This window comes from Pipistrellus kuhlii, unplaced genomic scaffold (genome assembly GCF_014108245.1).
Source record: "Pipistrellus kuhlii isolate mPipKuh1 unplaced genomic scaffold, mPipKuh1.p scaffold_m20_p_1, whole genome shotgun sequence".
Taxonomy (NCBI): Eukaryota; Metazoa; Chordata; class Mammalia; order Chiroptera; family Vespertilionidae; genus Pipistrellus; species Pipistrellus kuhlii.
The window spans coordinates 173,136,596-173,157,532 of record NW_023425404.1 but is presented as its reverse complement, the minus strand read 5'-3'; the positions used below and the strand labels follow the sequence as shown (position 1 = coordinate 173,157,532).

Sequence of the window (20,937 nt, the reverse complement as noted above, 5' to 3'; positions counted from 1 at the left end):
ATGCCTGAGATGTGTGTAATGGTTGGAGGAAGAATATGAGCATGGACTTTAGATTTGTGTATAATATTGAGTCCACCATTTGTTAGATATGTGATCTTCAGCAAGTAACTTTAATAGGCTAGTCCTATGTGTTGTCATTTCCAAAATGAAGATATTCCTAGGCACTTGGTAATAGGTGCCCAATAAAGAACAAACATTAATTTTCTTATTGTTGATCATGCATATAAATCGATGAGAAAACTACATAGTTGGACCATATTAGTTCAAATGTTTGCCTTCAACAATTCACTAAAGAAATGAAAAATAAAACAATTAGATTTCTAGGTTAGAAAGATATCTGGAACTAATTTAGAGGGTGGATTTGAAGGAGATACAATTAAAGATAATAAGAAATAAAGAGACTCAAACAAAAGAGAGGTGGCAAGGACATAGTCTATGACTTATAGTTTGGAGAATGAATACCATTTAATCATTGATTAGATGTTAAGGAAAACTTCCAAGTTGTTGGTATGTGTTACTAGGTTTTGCCATGAAATGGGGTATACCTGCAAAATAGACATGGGCAGGGGAAATATATACAAACCAATTTAGGAAGTTTATTTTTGTCTGTTGTTTCTTTCATTTATAAAGGACATGTAAAGATTGAGATGTTATGTTCAAGTTCAAGGGAACACGTTAGGTATGTGATCCTCAAAGCTAAAGGAGAGACATAGACTACACTTATAGATAATTACTGTGGAAGGTATAATAAAGGTATGGTTGTCAATTTGATTTGTTCTCCTTTGCTAATACATAGCATATTTATTGAGCAACTAATATATACAAAGCCCTGTGCAAAGAGACAGGAATAAATGATTTATTAAAATAAGCATGGTCATTGTTATTAAGAAAGAGTTGAGACATGAATATGCAATTACAAATTGTGATACTTAAATGCAAAAAAGAGGGTACTAGACACACTTACAATGGGATCTAATTATTTGAAGGAGGAGCAAGAAATCAGAGACTTCCTGAGGACTGGCATCTGTACTGAGGATGACTGGGATTGTCTATCTGGGGACAGCAGATAGCTGGACAGTGTGCTTAGTGTGGCACATGTTCCTACAAATATTGTCAGTAAAACCCTTGAAGTGAGAACATACAGTGAATAGTAAAAACTAAAACAAAATAACAGAAGGCCAAATGATGTCTAGGGATATACAAGAGCAGATGCTTGGGAGCCTGGATCTATGCTGAACTCAGACACAGAAACTCAAAGACTAGAATGTATAGTGGTGGCAGCCAATTTTGAGGGAAAGAAGTTTATATTCCAAGACCCTTTAAAAATATATTTTTTATTGATTTCAAAGAGGAAGGGAGAGAGAGAGAGAAACATCAATGATGAGAGAATCATTTATTGGCTGCCTCCTGGACACCCCCTACTGGGGATTGAGCCTGCAACCCAGGCATGTACACTTGACCAGAATCAAACTCTGGTTCCTTCAGTCCGCAGGGTGATGCTCTATCCACAGAACCAAACTGGCTAGAGCTCAAAGACTCTTTTTAAAGAATAAAAGAAGATGAGATATTGCTGGTTTGAGCCTGGAATGTAGCTCTGGAGTATAACAGTATTCATTGGGTTCCCCATTGAGAAAAATGTAAAATTATCATCTGATCTGAAAACTGTGAAGGTTATTGGTCCCCTTCAGTTATAGGACAATAACTAGAAAGGGAATCAGATTATAGTAGATTGAAAATTAAATTGAAAGTGAGAACATAGCACTACAAGCAATGGTTTAAAAAAACTCAAATAGAGAAAATGATGGAAGAATCTGAGGAAAGGGGAATGTGTAACCTAGCTTCTGGAGTTTTATTTCTGTATTTATGGTAAATTAAGCATAGTACACATCTTCATAAACAGAAAGGAAAGAGGCATTAAAAAGAAAATATGGCTCTGAATAAATAAGAAAAGAAAATAATATCCATGGATTAATGTTGAGAAAGGAGCAGCAAGTAAAGGGGATAAGCACGGGAGTGCAATAATTGGTCTCAGGCCAGTGGAAGAGCATTGGACATAAGGAGAGGTTCCAGAAGAACTCAGATAATTGCATAATAGATAACTTTATATATGGAAGGATATAAAAATTTGGAGTTGGATCATTTGATCCAGCACTACATTTAGATGATGAGGTTTTGTTGTTTAATTTCACACCTGAGGCTAAAAGTGATGTAAAATTTTGACCAAGATCACAAAACAAGGTATGTTTTGTCTTCTAATAGAGCGCTCAAATGTAACTTGAATACAAATTGAGATTTATTTATTTAACTTTAAAGATCATCAGAGCACAATCTACATGTACACTATATTAAATACACATTTCTTATTACACATAATATATATATATATAAATTATTATTTTCATGAGGCAAATTAATACTTGTCAGCTAACAAATTTTTAAGAAGTTTTCATATACTTTTCAGATACTTTAACAGATACTTATACAGCATTTGTTCATAATTACTAAAGCAGAGAATTTCTGCCGGTCTGATTAGAATAAAAGGACACCGATATGGTATGTGGCTTAATACTATTTCCAGAATTTTTTTTTTTACTTAAAAATTAAATCTAAAGAAAACTAAAGCAGAGGTAGACTGTACTTTTTTTTTTTTTTAGGCAGATGGTAAGCTACTCTACTTCATTTCCCTCCAGGTCTAAGGACATGGTTATTTCCAAGGTAGGTTTAAGAAATACCTCCCCGAACTCATTTGGATCATGAAATTGGATTGAGTACCCATTGGTAAATTCACAATGTAAAATTGTGAAACATTTCCATGAAGGAAAAGCATTCTTGTCATTGATATTGCATTGCCAGATTTAAAATCAGAAACTCATGTATCTTATTCAACAGAAATTTCTGAAGTCCCTGAAACGTGCTTGGCACTCCAGCTGTGAATGAAAATAAAAACAAGCAATGTGCCTGATGTAATGTTCCCACCGAATTAACCTCTAAACCTGAACCTCTGAGAACTGAAAAAATAGAAACTTTATTAGTAGTTTTCCTGCATATTAGGTCGTAATATCAATTATTTGGACCTAGATTTGTCTTCACTATGTGTGATCTGATATGTGGGTATATTTAAATCCAGTATTCATAACACTTAGGTTATTGCATTTAAAATGCAGTATTAAGGATGAGTTCTTTTGCATTAATAAGTACTTCTATTTTCCAAGTTCAGGGGTTTAGAAGGCATATTACTTGATATGCCAAGTCATAATGTCAACTTGATTGGCACCCTCATAGCATTAAAATATATCAGTAAGCTTTGCTATAGAACATTTATACCACAAACCACTGTTTATCATTTGTGACACACTCCCAAATAACTATTTTATCTTCAAAACTATGCTAATATGAAAGTGCACATATAACTTATATAATTAAAAAGATCTAATTTCACAGATAATGAAAAAGCAGTATACTACATGGGGAATGAAAACATAAATCAACAATAAAATGTAATGGAAATGCTGAAATAACATGGAGGTTAAAAAGAGAAAATTAATCAGATTCCCTTTAATATTTACTCATTGTTGTAAGTATGCAAAACATAGCTTATAAAATGAAATAAACCAGTACTAATTAAAACTTAGTTTATAAAATTAAGTTAAAAAGCAGGGCTTTTAAACTATTACGTGTTTGTATGCTTAAACTGCAATATGGTCATATAAATTAGGAAAATTATTTATATTGAAATAACTGGAAAAAAATCAGCAAGTATGTTATTTCAAATGTAATGGAAGAGCACTTAAATAGATATTACTATAAGAAATCCTACAACTAGAACTTTTTACTCTTATTAAGAAAACTTTGTATCTCATTGTGGTAAAGACTTGGCTAAAGACTGCTATTAAGGCAGGTGAATAATAATCCATAGAATAAGAAAAAAACAAACAGCTACTATATCAATGTACAACCCCCCTCCTCCACTAGCTTCCATACTGGAAACCAACAATCCGCAAAGAAATTAATCTTTAAAAGAAGTAACTTTCTCTTACAGACTACATGAGAACTTAAAATTTCTAGACATTCCAGCACCTTTCCACTTATTTCAGGCAACATGGGAGAGAAAACAATGATGCAAGCAACAGAAACGCATGCCAGTAGGTGCAGAGTAGAGACTCACTCCACTGACAGGGCCTGAAATTTTACAGTAGGTCAAGGTAATGCCCATTTTTCTTTCCAAATCTCTTTATTATGAATCACTGTGGTGTCAAGAGAGAGAGTCAACTTAATGATCAGACAGATTTGGGTTCAAGTATTCTTTTCACTACTTATGTGAGCTCAGAAAGTAAGTAACTTTATTAAACCTTGGCTTCTTTATCAGAAAAAAAAGATAATTAAAAAGATATTCTAGTTATGAAGTTGATGTGAAGATTATATGTTAGAGCTTATGTAGAAAACCAGCACAGTTCTTGATGCAGAGTCAGTTAACCAGATGCTAGGGAGAGGTTTTATCACAAGTATTACTACTATAAGCAGTCCTAAAGGATTTCAGGCAAAAGCACACTAAAATAAATCTGAATGACATATATACATATATACATATTATACATATATACATATATATACATATATACATATATTGGTGCTATATCTGCCAGGTATTCTCTTAATCATGGTGAGAAGGAAGTTCTCACTTACCTTGTCATTTACTACACTCTTCCCATCCCAAGCCCATCCTCTTTTCGTGAAGTAATTAACAGTTGCAAATTCAATTAGGGCAGAGAACACAAACGCATAGCAAACAGCAATAAACCAGTCCATGGCAGTAGCATAAGCCACTTTGGGGAGAGAATTCCGAGCACTGATGCTTAAAGTCGTCATTGTTAGAACAGTTGTTACACCTGCAGAAGAAAAAAATAGAAACCAGAAACATCAATAGATCCTAACTGGGAAGCATTATAATTAGTTTTTGTTTTTGTTTTCCAAAGCAACTTTCAGGGCCACATTTTTTCACTGTAAAAATAAAATAAAACAAACAAGCAAGGACAACAACAACAAACAAAAAAACTATTGGAAGAGATGACCCTGAAATGCCTTGTTTTCATTTTTGTTTGTCTCTGTCTCTTTGCTCCCTTCTTCAGTACAGCTGAGGGTAAAAAGACTAGTGAGTCTGCAATAGAATTTCCTATGAGGAAAAGTCAGCTCTTTAAATTGACCTACTATTCATTTTAATGTTAATTTTTTAAAAATCCCACATCAAGTCTCACACTGATTTGTGCATCCTTCATTTGAACTACACTAGGCAGTGAACCAACCCTCCCAACGATGATTACAATGGAACTATGAGGAAGTTCTTCCTTCTAAGTATGGCTGCCTAAGTATGAAGTTAATTCTAGATTGCATAGCATCATAAGGACATAATCTACACTAATAAAAGAGTAACATGCTAATTGACTATACCTTCACAAATCCCACCAGCCAATCAGGAGTCAGTATGCAAATTAACCCAACAAAGATGGCAGGTTAATTTGCATACACAGTCACCTTCCGGCTCGGGGTTGGCAGGTGTTCCACACCACTCCAGCTGCTCTGGGTCTCTGGGCAACTGGGAAGGCAGAAAGATAGCTCCAGCCAGAGCGAAGGTGGTGCCCGCAGCCAGAGGAAAGAAGGCCAGTTCTTGGAGGAATCTTTGTGCATCAGGCCTCTAGTTTCTTTCATAATGCAGTTTAAGATTGATCGAAAATAAAACAAGCAACTAAATAAAAACCTTGTAAAATGTAAACTACTACTTTTAAAGACTATTTTACATTTCTTTCTGTTTAGATAATAACCTTGTTCCCCTTGTGCACTGTCAGTGGTCATTTTCAGCCAATAACACATCACAGGAATTTCAGTCTGAATCTGCAATGTTTCGCCATATTCAAATCTTCCCCATCTCGGAATTGTATACGTATGTTTCACTGATGTTGGAAACTTGACAATGGAATTGGTAACACTGGTGGTTAAGTTCTTTCCTCCCCCCCTCCCTCCCTTTTTCTCTTTTCACTGGAATGATAAGGTTCTCAGAGGCCAGCATCTCTGACTGTAGTTCAGCTCAGCTTGGCCCAACTGCACTGCAGGCAGAGCTGGATATTAAATAAAGGAGTGTATTTACCTAGGACATGCGCAAACCTCCACTCGCCTGTCTCCCAACAATGGACATTTTCCTATACCGGGAAGGGCCTTCATAAATGTATGTTCGCCAAACATTTCTTTAACAAACCATTTATTCTCTTATCACTTCTGTGTGACTGCTATAAGGCAATGCTTTCGGAGATGGTTATGTCGCTTTTTCAGTAAAATAAAAGGCAAGCATCTTAAAGTGCTTTCAGCACTAAAATTCAATGCATACATGTGAACAAGATATGGCCGTTCCCCATACACAGTCAATATCTAACATCAAGTTTTTTAAATATCCTGTTGTTATTCTGTGTAGTATTTCTTATTTCAAGGTGTAGGTGTCAAAAACCACAACTCATGGTAGCTGAGCAAATAGTGTCAGAGGAAAGGAATGACAAGTATTGGGTGCAGACAAGCACTTAAAGGAGAAAATAAAATCAGGGGCAGTGATTCCAGGATAGAGACGGACACTGTGGATGCCACGGCCAGATACCCAAGTTCTCATTCTGTGACCTTGGCCAGATGCCTAGCCTCTTTGTAAAGTGGGGATTACAAACAGTGTTTTCCCATAGACGTGTTAGAGCAACGATGAGCTACTGAATATAAAGCAGTATCTCTATTTTAAAAAGAAACCTCAGTGCATGCGTCAAAATAAAAATCACCCCGAAAGCAATGCCAAAACAGATTTAAGTCAAACATTAAAAAATAAAATCATCCTTTTAGTCCTTCATCCCCACAGAATACTTGTGTGGGAGAATTTGTAGCTGGAGTGAGGGGTGTAAGCTAGGAAAAAGAAGTCTTAGGCACAAAAACTGCAATGGAACAGAAATGTAAAATTGTTGGCTACCACCTGCTGGTTACTGCTAGAAATGGCAAACTCAGCAGGCATCCTCATAACGTGGGGTTTTCTCCCTTTAGCCTAATGAGCAAAGAAACAAAACCTCCCTTCCCAATAACAACAATAACAATGATAAAGTAACATTTACAAATACAATATAGACGCACTATGAAACGCTGCATTTTTTCTTTATTTTTAAGAGTGGCAAAAAAATGGTGAAACTTCTATGAGACAGAAACTAGAACGTGGATAACATATCTTTGTCATAAGACTTAAGAAACTCAAACTTCAGTCGTTAAAAATGTGTGAGACTTTAGAAATAGCCTATATGGTCTAGAAGAGAATGTTTGAAAGGATAATTATAGTGTGGGTAACACTGTGAGGGATTACACATTTTTTTCTGTTTGCTTTACCTGAATATTTCATGGATTTTAATAAATTCAAAACACATACCCTTTCCCCCCAAATTATGTTCTTCCTGAAGTCTTTTTCCCAGAGAAAAGCCCCTGCAATCTAAATGGAGCTGTTTTCATACTCTAGGTTAGGGGTGTCGAACTCAATCAGAGAAGGGGCCAAAAATCTAAAATCCAGCCTAAATCGCGGGCCGAATGGTTTACTGAACAGTCATAAACTGTCATTGTGATGGAAACGCAGCGGAGTGCAGTGATGACAGCGCTGTGCGGGCCACATTGCAAGGCCTGGCGGGACGGATTTGGCCCGCGGGCCTTGTGTTTGACACATGTGCTCTAGGTTGAAGTTGCGTGACATGTGTTACGTGTCTGTTTCCTCCACCTAGAATCTATCTTTTCCTTGTTACTCATTCCCCTTTTTATTTAGCTAACTTCAGTTCCCTCTCTTAATAAATTACTGGGGAATTATTTCTAGGCACTGGGAACACACCAGTGAGCAAAAACAGTTAAGATCCCTGCACCAAAGTGGTGCCAGGCTACTAATGCCGTGGTTCACGGTGAGATCCTTTGTTTTCAAGAGCAGAGGGAACCATTACATACAGAGTTCATTTCAAACAGTAGTAACATAATCAGTTTCTTGTTTAAAATATTATTTTGACTGTTCTTCTGTTGTAAAGGTGATTTGTTGTTTTTCTTCTATTGTTTTTATAACATTTTTTTTTGCTTTTGCTTTATTACATTTTGAATATGATATTCATTGACTTATTTTAGGCCTTCATGATGTTTTACCTGGATGATACCAATTACTTCTTAACCAGTTACTCTGCATCACTCATACCATTTCAATTTATTTTCACCATATTCTCCATAATAGTTTTCCCTAAACTCGATGCATCCATTTACCCTCTTGCTAAAACACCTTGCAAGCAGTTTCCATAGTTTTGGCACAGGATGTCAGCCTGTCTATGACCTGGCCCCTGTCTGTCTGGCCACCCTTACATACAAATGACCCCCGTGCCTGACATTTACCAATATGTGGTTTATTGTTCTCCATATGCTTCCCATTGCTTTTGATAATTTGGTGTCTTCTGCTTAGAACATGATGCTGATTTGCTAGGCTTGACTTGATGCTTCTTACCTTTGGGCTTCTCTGACTTCCTCAGATATAACCGCTTCCTTCTTCTGCCCTTAGCTTATTTTGGGATATTTCTCTCCAGGGGCCTATGATCCTTCACTTTGTTTATTTATTACACATCTGTCCCACTCCTCCACACGGAGCAGCTTGTGGGCACATGGCTCATCAGACCTTTCTAAAATGCTGCCACCTAACTCATATTCTGGCAACAGCAAACGCTCAGTACCTCTTGGTTCACCAAGTGAATGGATTAACTCAAAAAACTGAAAAGTAACACGGATGGATCATGTTTACAGATTCTATAACAAGGAATGTACAAGTTAAGAATCTAGTGAGCTTTAGAAGGAAACAGAGGTTTAATCACATCACAATGTAAATGTGATGTAAAAAGTGTATAAATTGATGCCTTCTGTACATTAATCTCATATTCTTACATTACTCCAGATATAATAATAGAAAACAACACTAAGGAGCATCTACTATATGCCATATCTATAATAATAAAAAGTGTAATATGCTAAATAGACCTGACATCCTTCCGAATGTCCTTCCGGATGAACTCCAGATGAAGCAGGGGCTGCAAGGGAAACCCAGGTCCCAAGTGCCAGAGGGAAGCCTGTGTTGGCAGCCGGGGGAAGTAAGGCCTACTCTTGCAAGAATTTTGTGCATCTATTATAAGAACTCTTTACATATTAAAGTGCTTATTCCATATAACAACCCTGTGAGTTAGGTATTATTATCATCCTCATTTATAGCAAGGAAGCTAAGGCTAAGTGATTTTGAGTACGTGACTAAAGATCACACAGTTCTCAAACAATAGAGGTGGGATAGACACCCACTCAGGCAGCCTCAAAAGTCCTCATTCTTCTCCAAAGAACTAGTATACTTCCTAGTCTACAAACAGTATCCCCTTTCAATGCCAATCGTATGTCTGTAACATGCATATTTCAGTGCCCTGAATCTAACTTTTGCATTTTTCTGCTGAGGCCCCTACTACCTTTGTAACTTCAGGTTTATATCATGCACTAAAGCATTTAAATTGCTTAAGAAGTGGCTGTGCACAGTGACAAATGTGCACTAAAGTCGGGCAAAGATTTGGATCCTGCTTCTGACACAGCAGCTTCCTGATCTTGCTGAGCTCCTCACCCACAAAATGGAAATAACATTTCCTCAAGTTGTTGGGAGGATAAAGTAGGAGCACATATGCTTCATATATAGAACTGCCCAGCAAATGTTAAATTTTCCCTTATCTCCCACTCTCTCTGAGCCTCAGCGACTTCATCTCTAAAATGGGAACACTAAATAATATCTGCAAATGACCTATTTGGAACCTGTCAAATAAAGATCGCTGGCTCCCCTGTTATTTCCAAGCACATTAGGCCCCCAAAAGTGAGGACAAAAAATGCTAAGAATCCAAACCAAGGATGCAAGTGTCCCACCTAGTGGTGGTTTAAGAAAAATCCAAGGGCATGGGGTTGTACTGCTTAAATGGCTACCTAGAAAGACTTGGGCTATTTTATTTTAGTTATTAATTTTCCCCTTCAGAAATAATTGACTTACCTCACAAGGAAAGAGAAAGAAAGCTCTGAACCAGATTCCCTGTATCCTTCCATTGTTCCAAGAAGGCCTGAAATCTTTTCAGAGTGGGTACTTGCATTTCTGGTCTTATTAAACCCATCATTTTCATTTCATTGTGCCCAGTCTGAACTACTCTGTTCCAGGAATTTTAAAAGGATACAATTCAACTCTTTAAAGTAGGCATAATTTGAGAGCCTTGTGCTATAAGATGGATGCATCTGTGCCATTATTTCTTAAGACCAATCTTCTATAAAAAATACCCAAGTCATCATTTATTACCCTTGAGAAGTGACTTCCAAGAAATCTTATATGATTCACATCTAATCCTAAGTGAAATCAGAAATGAGTGGAAGTTATCCAGTAAGGTGAGGTTGGATCTAAAAATGGTTAATATGGTCTGCCAGGGCCATCACTAGGGGACCCCTGCACCAATACCCCAAACCCAAAAATGTACAACCTGAGGTAACTACAGGAGTTGTTGTGGATTGCATATCTACCTTTCCCAAAAACTTATGTTGAAATCTCATTCCTGATGTGATGGTATTTGGGTGTGGGACCTGGGAGAGGTGATTTGGTGCTGAGGGTGAAGTCCTCATGGGGATGAGTGCCCTTATAATAAGAAGCCAGGGAGTCAGTTCACTGTTTTTCCTCTATGTGATGAAATGATGGAGAGTTAGCATGCTACAAAATGAAAGAGGGCTCTCACCAGAACCCCACCCGACCCCAGTAGGCTAGCAGCCTGATTTTGAACTTCCATTCTCCAGAACGGTGAGAAATAAACTCCGTTGTCTATAACAGACCAGTCTTTGGAGGGTGGAGGTAAGGAAGACAGATCAACAAAAGGACTTGTTTGCATGCATATAATCCTAACCAAAGGACACAGACAACAGGGGGGTGAGGGCATGAGTGGGAGAAATGAGGGGATAATGGGGAGATAAAAACACATATGTAATACCTTAATCAATAAAGAAATTAAAAAATAAATGAAATAATAAACTGGAAAAAATGAACTGAAACAGTAATATTCTGATTTCATGAGTTTAAAAGAAAATTATATATTCAGCATGATGACAATAAGATAATAAATGAACAGGAGACAACAGAAAACATGTGCTGTGTAAACTCATTGTATCCAAACCTTTTTATAGTTCAATCTTATAATTGCATTGCCATAAATTTCAGGGTGACTGTTCAAATGCTAATAGTCTTGGTGATTTCTTATAGCTCCCTGAGCTATTTAAGTGGGGAGATATTATGTTATTTATGACGAATAATTCATTATTAAATATTTTTATTCAAAAAGTCACCCAAATAGAAAAAAAAATTCTTGAAAGACTAGTACATATTTGAAAATAAATAATAGCTTTTGTTCTCTTTTTGGAAGTTAGAAACAGAATAAGTATGCACTTAAAATTTGGTTATAGTGAAACTAAATATTTAATGGCTCAAACCTGTACAAATAGTAATGTAATTATAGTTGAAGAGTCATATTTTCACTATATACAAAGGCTAATAAAACAAACAAAATTATATATATATATATATATATATATATATATATATATATATATATATAATAAAAGCCCTTCCTGTTGAAACATGGAATCTCTCTCATATATTCTATAAAGTTATCAAGATTTCACAGATGAGTTTCAGGACAAACTATATTATACAGCAATGATTGTAGTCAAGTTCCTCATCTCAGAATAAACTGAAGTTTTTAATGACTAATGTCATCCTATTATAAGTGGTTATGCTTTTTTTAAAGACCTGGATTAATTCCACTTAAAAAATGTGGCATATGACACCCAGGCAGGACTGAACTTTGAAACGCCAGTTAATAGATTAGTTGCGGTACCATAATCTGATAGTACCAATTTTTGGACAAGGAATCGAGTAAGGAATCCGAAATACTTCAATCAGTAACTGCGGAAACAAATAGTCGACTAGAATTCAAATCTGAATGTTCACCCCAAGTTCTGGTGCTGGTCTATGTTTGGTCAGCCTGACTCTTAACAAAAATTACCCAGAATATTTCTGATTTTATTCTCAAAAAAAGGAACAGTCATTTGATGGCATAATGGTGCCATATTAAAAGTTAAACAAGTAGAGTTGGAGAGTTGTAAGGTCAAGTTCTTCCTTTTTACTGACCTGCTCTGTGATAATGGAACAGCCTCTCAACAGTTCTGGGTTTTAATGTACTTGTCTGAAAAGGGGAAGTACTTACTGTGCTCACTGGAGATTTCTTTTCTGGGAATTTAATAATGAGTAAATTTGAGGTGCCTACGCAGTAGATGGCGCATAGAAAGTGATCAAACAAAGACTCTTTGAATAGCTTTTCTCATCACTATTGCTGTGTGGATGTCAGTGTAAGAAATGAGATTGGCTCAACTGTCCCCATGACTTGAGCAGTCATAACTGTACTGAAGTAATCTTTGCACGTTCTAGAAAAGCCAAAAAATAGACAACTCAAGGACAGACCAATAGCATATATTTTTAATTATCTAGCCGTACTTTTACTAATAATTCATTTTTGTCAATCAAGCTCAACCAGGCTACCTATCTTTCTGAAGCAACTTTCAAGCTGGCCTCTAGACTAGAACTTGCAAGCTTTACTAATTTTCCTTGCCATGGCTTATTATATATTTTGCTTCAGTCACTGTCTTAATTGCCAGGGGCTGACTAGGATGAGAGACTGACAGCAGGGTGGAGGTGGAGGAAGGGGCAAGCTGGTGGGCTAGCAGCTTGCCAATCGGCATGTGTTGCTGAGTGCCAAAGTCAATTCTGGGATGCCAGGTGTGCTCCCTGTTAGCACCCTGCAGCCTGGTCTACTGGCAGACAGGGAGTCGATAGGTGTTGCAGAGACTATGTCTGCCCTGCACTGGCTTCCTGTTCATTGGTTTCATATCCTGCAACTGCTACCACCCCAGCATCCTGCCCCACTGCCACCTTCTCTCTATTTTCCAGTTAAAACCTTGTGTGCCTCCTCCTGAGGCTGCCCCAGCTCTTCATTCTGGGCAGGCTAAAGCTGCGCCCAGGTTACTTTCTGAGTCTCTCTCTCTCTCTCTCTCTCTCTCTCTCTCTCTCTCTCTCTCTTATTGCAGAGAGTAAAATGGGGATGAGAAAAACAGGGAGAGGCTTGGAAAAGGGTACAAATTTTCAATTAATAAGATGAATAATGCCTGAGGGCCTAATATATGACATGGTGACTATAGTAGATAACACTGTGTAACATAAATTTTCTAAGAGAATAGAACTTAAGTGTTTTCATGAAAAAAAAAAGAAAAAAAAGAAAGGGTAAATATGTGAGGTGATAGGCGTGCTAATCAACTCTATGGTGGGAATCCTTTCACGAAGTATATGAATTAATCACTTTATACACATTAATTATATTAGAACTTTGTTGGCCTGGGGGTTTGGGGGCAGCCAGGTAGCAACAACTTGATTTAGTGTGGAGTTTTTAGATCATGGCATATCAGCTTGACCTCCTGAGGGGTTGAGGTATAAGACCAGTCAATAGAGCCAAAATGACAGAGTCCAAGACAAACTCTGGACAGCAAGATGCAGTTGAGCTTTCCTGGTGGGCATATTCTGTATGTGTTTTCATACAGCAATGCCAGGAAAGTAATACTGACTCTGCCTCCCAAAGCTCTGCATTTGGATCTTTGCCTGGAGTGTACTCTATGTGCTACTGCCCTTGACTGATTTTAATCTCTTTCTTCTCTCTGAAATAAACTGTAACTGTGCTTGTAACAGATTTCCATGTATTCTGTGAGTGCTTATAGTATATTATCGACCTTTAGGATAGTTATCAACCTTTAGGAAAGTGAATGCCTTGCATGTTCATGAAATAAGGAGGAGGTCAGTGTGGATGTCAGGGAAGAATGAAGGATAGAAAGGGTTGCAGAAGTTGAGCTTGGAGAGAAAGGGAATTCATATGGCATAGAACTTTCTGACTTCTGAAGAAACTTTGCTTTTACTTTGGGAAGTTCTTTCTAGTTGCTTCAATGTTCACAATGAAATAGAAATCAAGGTTATCACAGAACTAAGTGAAATATAAATAATATACAAGATCAGAGAGTGAGGATATATGAGAAGTTACTCCCATTTAGTAAGTCCTCAATTCTTCTTTCCTTCGGGAACTACTCATCTTCCACTTTCAGAATGCATTTGACAATACCTACTGACTCAGAGGGCCTGTAACCCAAGACTTGCTAAAAAGTGTGTACCTGGCCATTATGATTGTATCAGGGGTGAGAAATGACTCTTGACTAGCGAGTAAGCCTCAATTATGAGATTTTGATATGGGATGCACATCTAAGACAGTGTTTCTTGTGGATGTCTATATAATTAATTAAAAATGAAGTTCACAAAGAGGCAGAAGCCAGTTTGTTTTGGGTTTCATTTCACAATAATTAAAGAAGTCTTGACTAAAACTGAACACACAATGATATAATTTACTTTTAAAGAAATGTCAAAGATTCTAAAATTCCCTCAATCAAATCAAACACATGATGTCAAAGAAGCTAGATTTCTGTCCAATTATATCTTCCCTATAGTTCATAGTCTTCATTGCTCCTGAAAAGTGATTACTGTTATTCAAACTAAAAGAGATCTAACCATCCTTTACATATTTCTTGATATGAAAGAGAGAATTAAATATTAGATAATAAACACTAATAATAATAGCCAATAATTACACAGCATTAACTATGTGCCAGAATATTTTAAATTTTCTGCTGTGCATGAATGCCTGTATGTGTTTATTTCTTAAACCACTTCACAAAGTAGATATTATAGTTATAGTTCTACCGAGGGGTGAAACTATGATGCAGAGAGTAGAGCCAAATACTGTGGTTCCAAAATATGTGCTTTTAATCATTTAAGGCCCTGTAGCAAACAAGTCATTTTCTCATTGTAATAGAAACCACTAGCTTGACAATCCAATATTTAGTCAATCCATAATATTAGAAAACTGAATTTATTCAAGATGGCAATTTCTCAGAATTTCTGGTTATGAAATCAAGTTCAGCGAATGCTATGTAATTAGAAATTATCAGGGGGAAGGACTTCTGGGAAAGCTCTTTTAGTTGAACAGAGAGCTGGAAGAAGTCTTTTGCCCTTTTGGTCATCCCTTCCTGTTCTGGGGTATGAATGGAACAGCTGGAAACCAACAGTCTTTTTGGCCCATGAAACAAGACTCCATGCTAAAGATATCAAAGGAGAAAGAAAGAGACTGAGTGTCCTACACCCAATGTATTACCATACCTGTCTTAGATTATTCATTATACTTGTGGAACTCTTTTAAAAACAAACAAACAAACAAACAAACAAACAAAAACACCCTTATATAGTCAAGCCACTATATTTTTGAATCCATGGTATAAACAGTCATATTTAACCATGGAACTAACTAGAAAGATAAATAATCCAAAAATATCCCTTTTGGAGTTTTATTTCAAAATTTATATAAGACAGGCGTCTGGCTCTTTCACAGCCAGGAACTTAAAGGTAGGAAATATAAAGCATTTGACCTCCCTGTCCTTGCCTACCAAAGCTAACCCCTAAGAGATGTTGGTTATTTGATTTTAGTTTGTTGTTTTTTTTTACAGAGAGGAAGGGAGAAGGATAGAGAGTTAGAAACATCAATGAGAGGGAATCATCGATCAGCTGCCTCTTGCACACCCCCCACTGGGGTTGTGCCCGCAACCAAGGTACATGCCCTTGACCGGAATCGAACCCGGGACTTTTCAGTCCGCAGGCCGACGCTCTATTCACTGAGCCAAACCGGTTTCTGATTTTAGTTTTTAATAAAAAAAAAATCTCTGTTCCATACAAAAATAACAGGAAATATTTACCATATATAAATTTATTCACATACTATATTCATATGTTCAAATATAAGCTGACAGTCTCCTATTCATGTACTAACTTTTCTGTAAATTTGAAAAAGAGTTTGGCTTAAAATACAATTGGTAAATTCCTTATGATTATTACTTATTTATATAAAGTTCTAAAGGATGTTGCACAACTGAAAGAAACAGCAGCCACAATTTCACAAAATAATTGATATGTTTATGCAAACAGAAAGGGAGGTCTGTACCTTGTCAATGTTCTGCTCATTCATGGGAGCCTTTAAAGCACAAAACCTTAAATATGAAGTTAAAAGTTTCCCAAGTGCTTTCTTATGTTACTGGCATCAGAGAGCAGCTACTCTATAATGAAGGAAGTGGCTTTTGGTTTTTTGCTCAAGGATGCAGCCCAAGAATCCAGAACAGTGCTGATAAAAATAGCCATTCAATAAGCATTTGTTAATGCTGAACGAATTGAGCGTGAACACTCAAAAGTCAAAGGCTTTCATCATCACAAGATCCATGGACACAGCTCCTTTGAAGAAACACTCTTAAAATATATCAAGCTGGATCTACAACCATAAAATGAATGCAATATACGAAAAAGGAAAAGATAAAACCCAACACAATGGATGAAAAATCTCTAATATCAAGGGGCACACATTCTAATTTCGACTCCTCAGCTTACTGTCTTGTTGGCTCTGTTTTCCTATTCTATTCACAGCATGAAACCAGACCTCAAAGGTAGAGACATTTGACATCTGTCTCCCAGAGCATATTAATTTCTTAGCTGTAATAGTTTTTTTTCCTGGGGTGGGTTACTCATCACAGAAAGCCTTGGAGGCAGGGGGAAGGCAGGTGATTCAGTGATCGCTCATGAACTTGTAAACATGACTGGATAATTAGAAAGAGAATCTTAGAGACAGTAGAAATGTTGCTTAGGTAACAGCTGTCAGTTAGATGATGATATTCAAACTCAAAAGAATGAAGAAAACAATAAAGAATAGAATGTGGCTGTAGAAAAAGGGAGCTCAGCCAAGCATCTTTCAAGTCCCATTCTAAATAGAACATAAAATTTGTGTTTATCTTTTATATGAACACACACACACACACACAAACACACACACATCACATGGGATTATGTTTATTATAAGCTTTATACAGAATAATTTGCAGAAAAAATACTAAGGATAATTCTACCATCTAACAGTCTATATTTGCATGAAAATATGACTTTTTGACCTTTCAACTTATATTATAAATAATTCATATAAAAATTTACACATATAGCTTGGGTTTTTAATTTTATATCCATAACCAATCTTTAAAACTTTTGCACATTTTTTATAAACTTAGCAACCTTGATGCTAACATTCTGTTGATTCAAAGTTAAATACTTATTCTTCTATTTACCTCTCCTCCATAGACAGGTAGAGTCCTCCACTTGCTCCTTTTAACATATTCATCTAGGTGCTTCATACTACAAAATTTCTATTTACCTCAATGGAATTTTATTTTATTTTCCTCACATTTATCAAACAAATATCTTATTATTTTATTATGTCTGACTTGTCATGCATTTACATATATATTTGGGTCTTTCTGGAATATCAATTCTGTCCTATCTTTTCCTCTCTGTTTTTAATTATTGTTACTCTTCTCTTAAACACTTACCTATGCATTACTTGTGCTCTGAAAATCATGTAACCTTATTTTTTCAAGCCATCAGAATAAAAATTTTATTATTTGGGACCAAAATCAATCTAATAATTTGCAAGTTTTGAAATAGGTATCTGAGGACATTTCTCTGAGCCTAAATCCTGGGATACCTTACTGTGTATATCCAATGCTGTGTTTTTCACTTTATGCCATTTCTAAGTGATTTTACTGAGGTGAAATTCACATAATATACAACTCACCATCTTAAAGTGTACAATTCAGTGGCATTTATACATTGATGATTGCAGGGAGCCAATTCCAGCATATCATAATTACAAGAGTTTCATCAAGAGGTGGATGAAGGTTGGGGGCTCAACAAGGGCTGAGCCACATATGTAATCACCTGTAGGGACGGCAAAAAAGCATCTCCCCCAGACCTGAATAGGATAATAGTTTGTTGACAGGCAGCTCAGGGCATCTTAATCTACATGTTACTGCCTCCTGTTGGCCAAACACCTGAAGAACAGCGGTAGGCTATTCCCCAATCTGACAATGCTTCTGTAAACCCTACCCTTTGAAACCCTACCCTTTAAAATGTATTATCTCCACCTTGGCTTAGGACAAATTGTGTTAGTAAAAAGGAGGGTCCTGAGTCAAGAGGAGAGAGTCTTTAGCTCCTTTAGCGGAAGCTCCTCTGACTCCCAATGCCTTACAAAACTATCTTTCATCATTGAACTCCTACTTAATCTACATGCAGCCTTTCTCCAGATTGCTGAAGGCCTTCGTAATTCTGGGACAAGAACCCCAGCAGACAATGTTTAGCAATCTTTACCTCTCTTGGTTTCAAAAGTTGTTCATCACTCTAGAAAAACACCCTGTTTTTATTAAGTAAACTCTTCCTGTTTCCCTCTGCCTCCATCTACAAAACTATATCTTGTTTTTAGAGATTTTATCTAGTCTGGATAATTCATGTGAAAGGAATCATATAATATGTGACCTGTTGAGTCTGGCTTCTTTTATTTAGCATGGTTTGGGGATTCATCCTGTAGCATGCATAAGTACTTAATCCTTTTAATGGATGAATAGTATTTCATTGTAAGTATATACCCATTTTGGTTTTTCATTCATCGGCTGATGAAAATATGGGTTCCTTCCACCTTTTAATTCTCAGGAATGATACTGCTATAAACATCTGTGCACAAGTTTTCATGTGAACATATGTTTTCATTCATCTTGGGTATCTACCTAGAGGTGAAATTGGTGGGCATACATTATTTCTATGTTTCTTTATTTTAGGAACAGCTGAACTGTTCACAAATATTTCATCAATTTGCATTTCCACCATCAATATAGGAAGGCTTATATTTCTCCACATTGTTGCCAACAATTATTTCCTTTTTTTATTATTATGATAAACATCCTGGTGTGTGTAAAATATATTTTATTATGGTTTTGATATGCATTGCCTGAATGTCCAGTGAGGTTAAATACCATGCATGTACTGGTTTGCTATTCATATACTTTCTTTTGTAAAAAGTCCATTCAAATTCTTTGTCTATTTTTGAAATCTACTTTTTGCTTTTTTTGTTGTTATTGTGAGAATTCTTTATTTATTCAGGATATCAAATCCTTGTCAGATATGTGATTATAAAACATTTTTAACCATATTCAAGTTGTCTTTTCACACTGTTGATTAATGTTTTTGAGGTAATTTTTTTAAATTTAATTGAATGTATTTATTGTTTCTTTGTTACTCATGCTTTTTGTGTCAAATCTAAGAAACCATTGCTAGATTCAAAGACATAAAGAACTATTCTATGTTTTCTTTAGTAGTTTCATAGTTTTTGATTTTACATGAAAGTTTTGTATCCATTGGAGTGTATTGTTGCATCTGGAGTGGGGTAGGGTTCAGATGCCCCAGAAATATTTGATTAAGAGATTGTTGATTAAGGTAGATTCATACTAAGTTTTGAAACTGGAAAGTCCACCAACTTTAATTTATTAATATAGTTAAGAAGGGGATGAATGGAGGCATCTGAAATAGTGTCAACAATAAAAAAATTAAAATTAAATAAATTTTAAAACATATTGTTTTGGTTATTTAGAGCCCCCTTGCAGTTGGATATGAATTTGAGGATCAGCTTTTACCTCTTATGTAAAAAAAATCATTTTTGACTTTTGATAGTTATTTAATTGACTTAAGATGAGACTAGATCACTTTGAGATCTAGTCTCATCTTAACAGTATTGTCTATAAACCCATGACCATGAGATACCTTTCCTTTACCTAGGTCTTCTTTAATTTCTTTCAGCAAAATTTTATAGTTTTAAGTTAACAGGTCTTTTAACCACTTGGTTAAATTTATTCCTAGGTATTTTATTATTTTGATGCTATTTTAAATTGAGTTATTTTCTTAATTTTCTCTTGAATTATTCGTTGCTGATGTTGAGAATCAAACTAATTTTTGCATATATAATAAGAAGAGCTAACAGGTATATAGAATGCATTAAATACCAAGATTATTCTAAGAGTTTTATACATGTCTATGTTCTCAAAACACTAACTATGGTGGTTTCCTATAGCTTACAAAATAAAGATAAATTGTACTGACAAAGATTACAAGGTCTTTCTTATTCACTTTTGTCTGTATGTATCTCCATGGACACTGAGATAGCTCACAGTCACTAAACACACTATGTTCTTTCACCCCTTGATGTCATTTCATTACACAATCTATCGTTGTTTTTGGCTAGGATTTTTCCTCCAGCTCATCCGTCTGGTCTGGGAATCTCCTACTCTTCCTTCAAGATTTAGCTCAAATGTTAGCTCAGCTATTTAATCAATTCTCTTAAATCTCTGCTTCTGTTTTCTATAACAATTTGCACATGTCTCTTTTATAGTGGCTTCACCTTGCCATGCCATTATCTTTTTGGCTTATTTTGCTGCCCTCCACTTTAAGACCTGGTGCAGTATCTGGCACAGTACATTCTCAGTGAAACTTTTGTAAATGACTGAGTGATCCAAATACAGAAAAGTAATTTACCCTATCACAAGATGTGCTCAGCCTACCTCATATATCCAAAGAGCAGTCACCAAATTTTCCTGACTGGTTTAAATTAAATTTGAACCAGAGCTCTCTTGATTTGCAGCCAAATGCTGTACCAATGAGCTATCATCAGAGGCACCCACAGGAGAGGCAGCCACTATCATAACAGGCAGCCAGCATCACAAGAGGAAGACAGGCAGCTACTGTGGGGAGAGGTAGCCTCTATCATGACTGGCAGCACTGCAGCCCAGCACTGTCTCTAGGGGGAGCTACTA

General features: G+C 36.2%; 1 protein-coding gene across 3 annotated transcripts in view; it reads right to left on the bottom strand.

Moving 5' to 3' along the window:
• The window catches only part of GABRA2 (gamma-aminobutyric acid type A receptor subunit alpha2), a 96,919-nt gene that overhangs the window by 8,029 nt on the left and 67,953 nt on the right, over window positions 1-20,937 (bottom strand). For 2 of the 3 annotated variants that reach the window (XM_036417229.2, XM_036417237.2), the window contains exon 8: window positions 4,684-4,886. In XM_036417229.2, the coding sequence (XP_036273122.1) occupies window positions 4,684-4,886 (203 nt within the window). Of the gene's footprint in view, window positions 1-4,679; window positions 4,887-20,937 lie in introns of all 3 variants that reach the window. The other variant, XM_045572908.1, reaches the window with a different exon arrangement.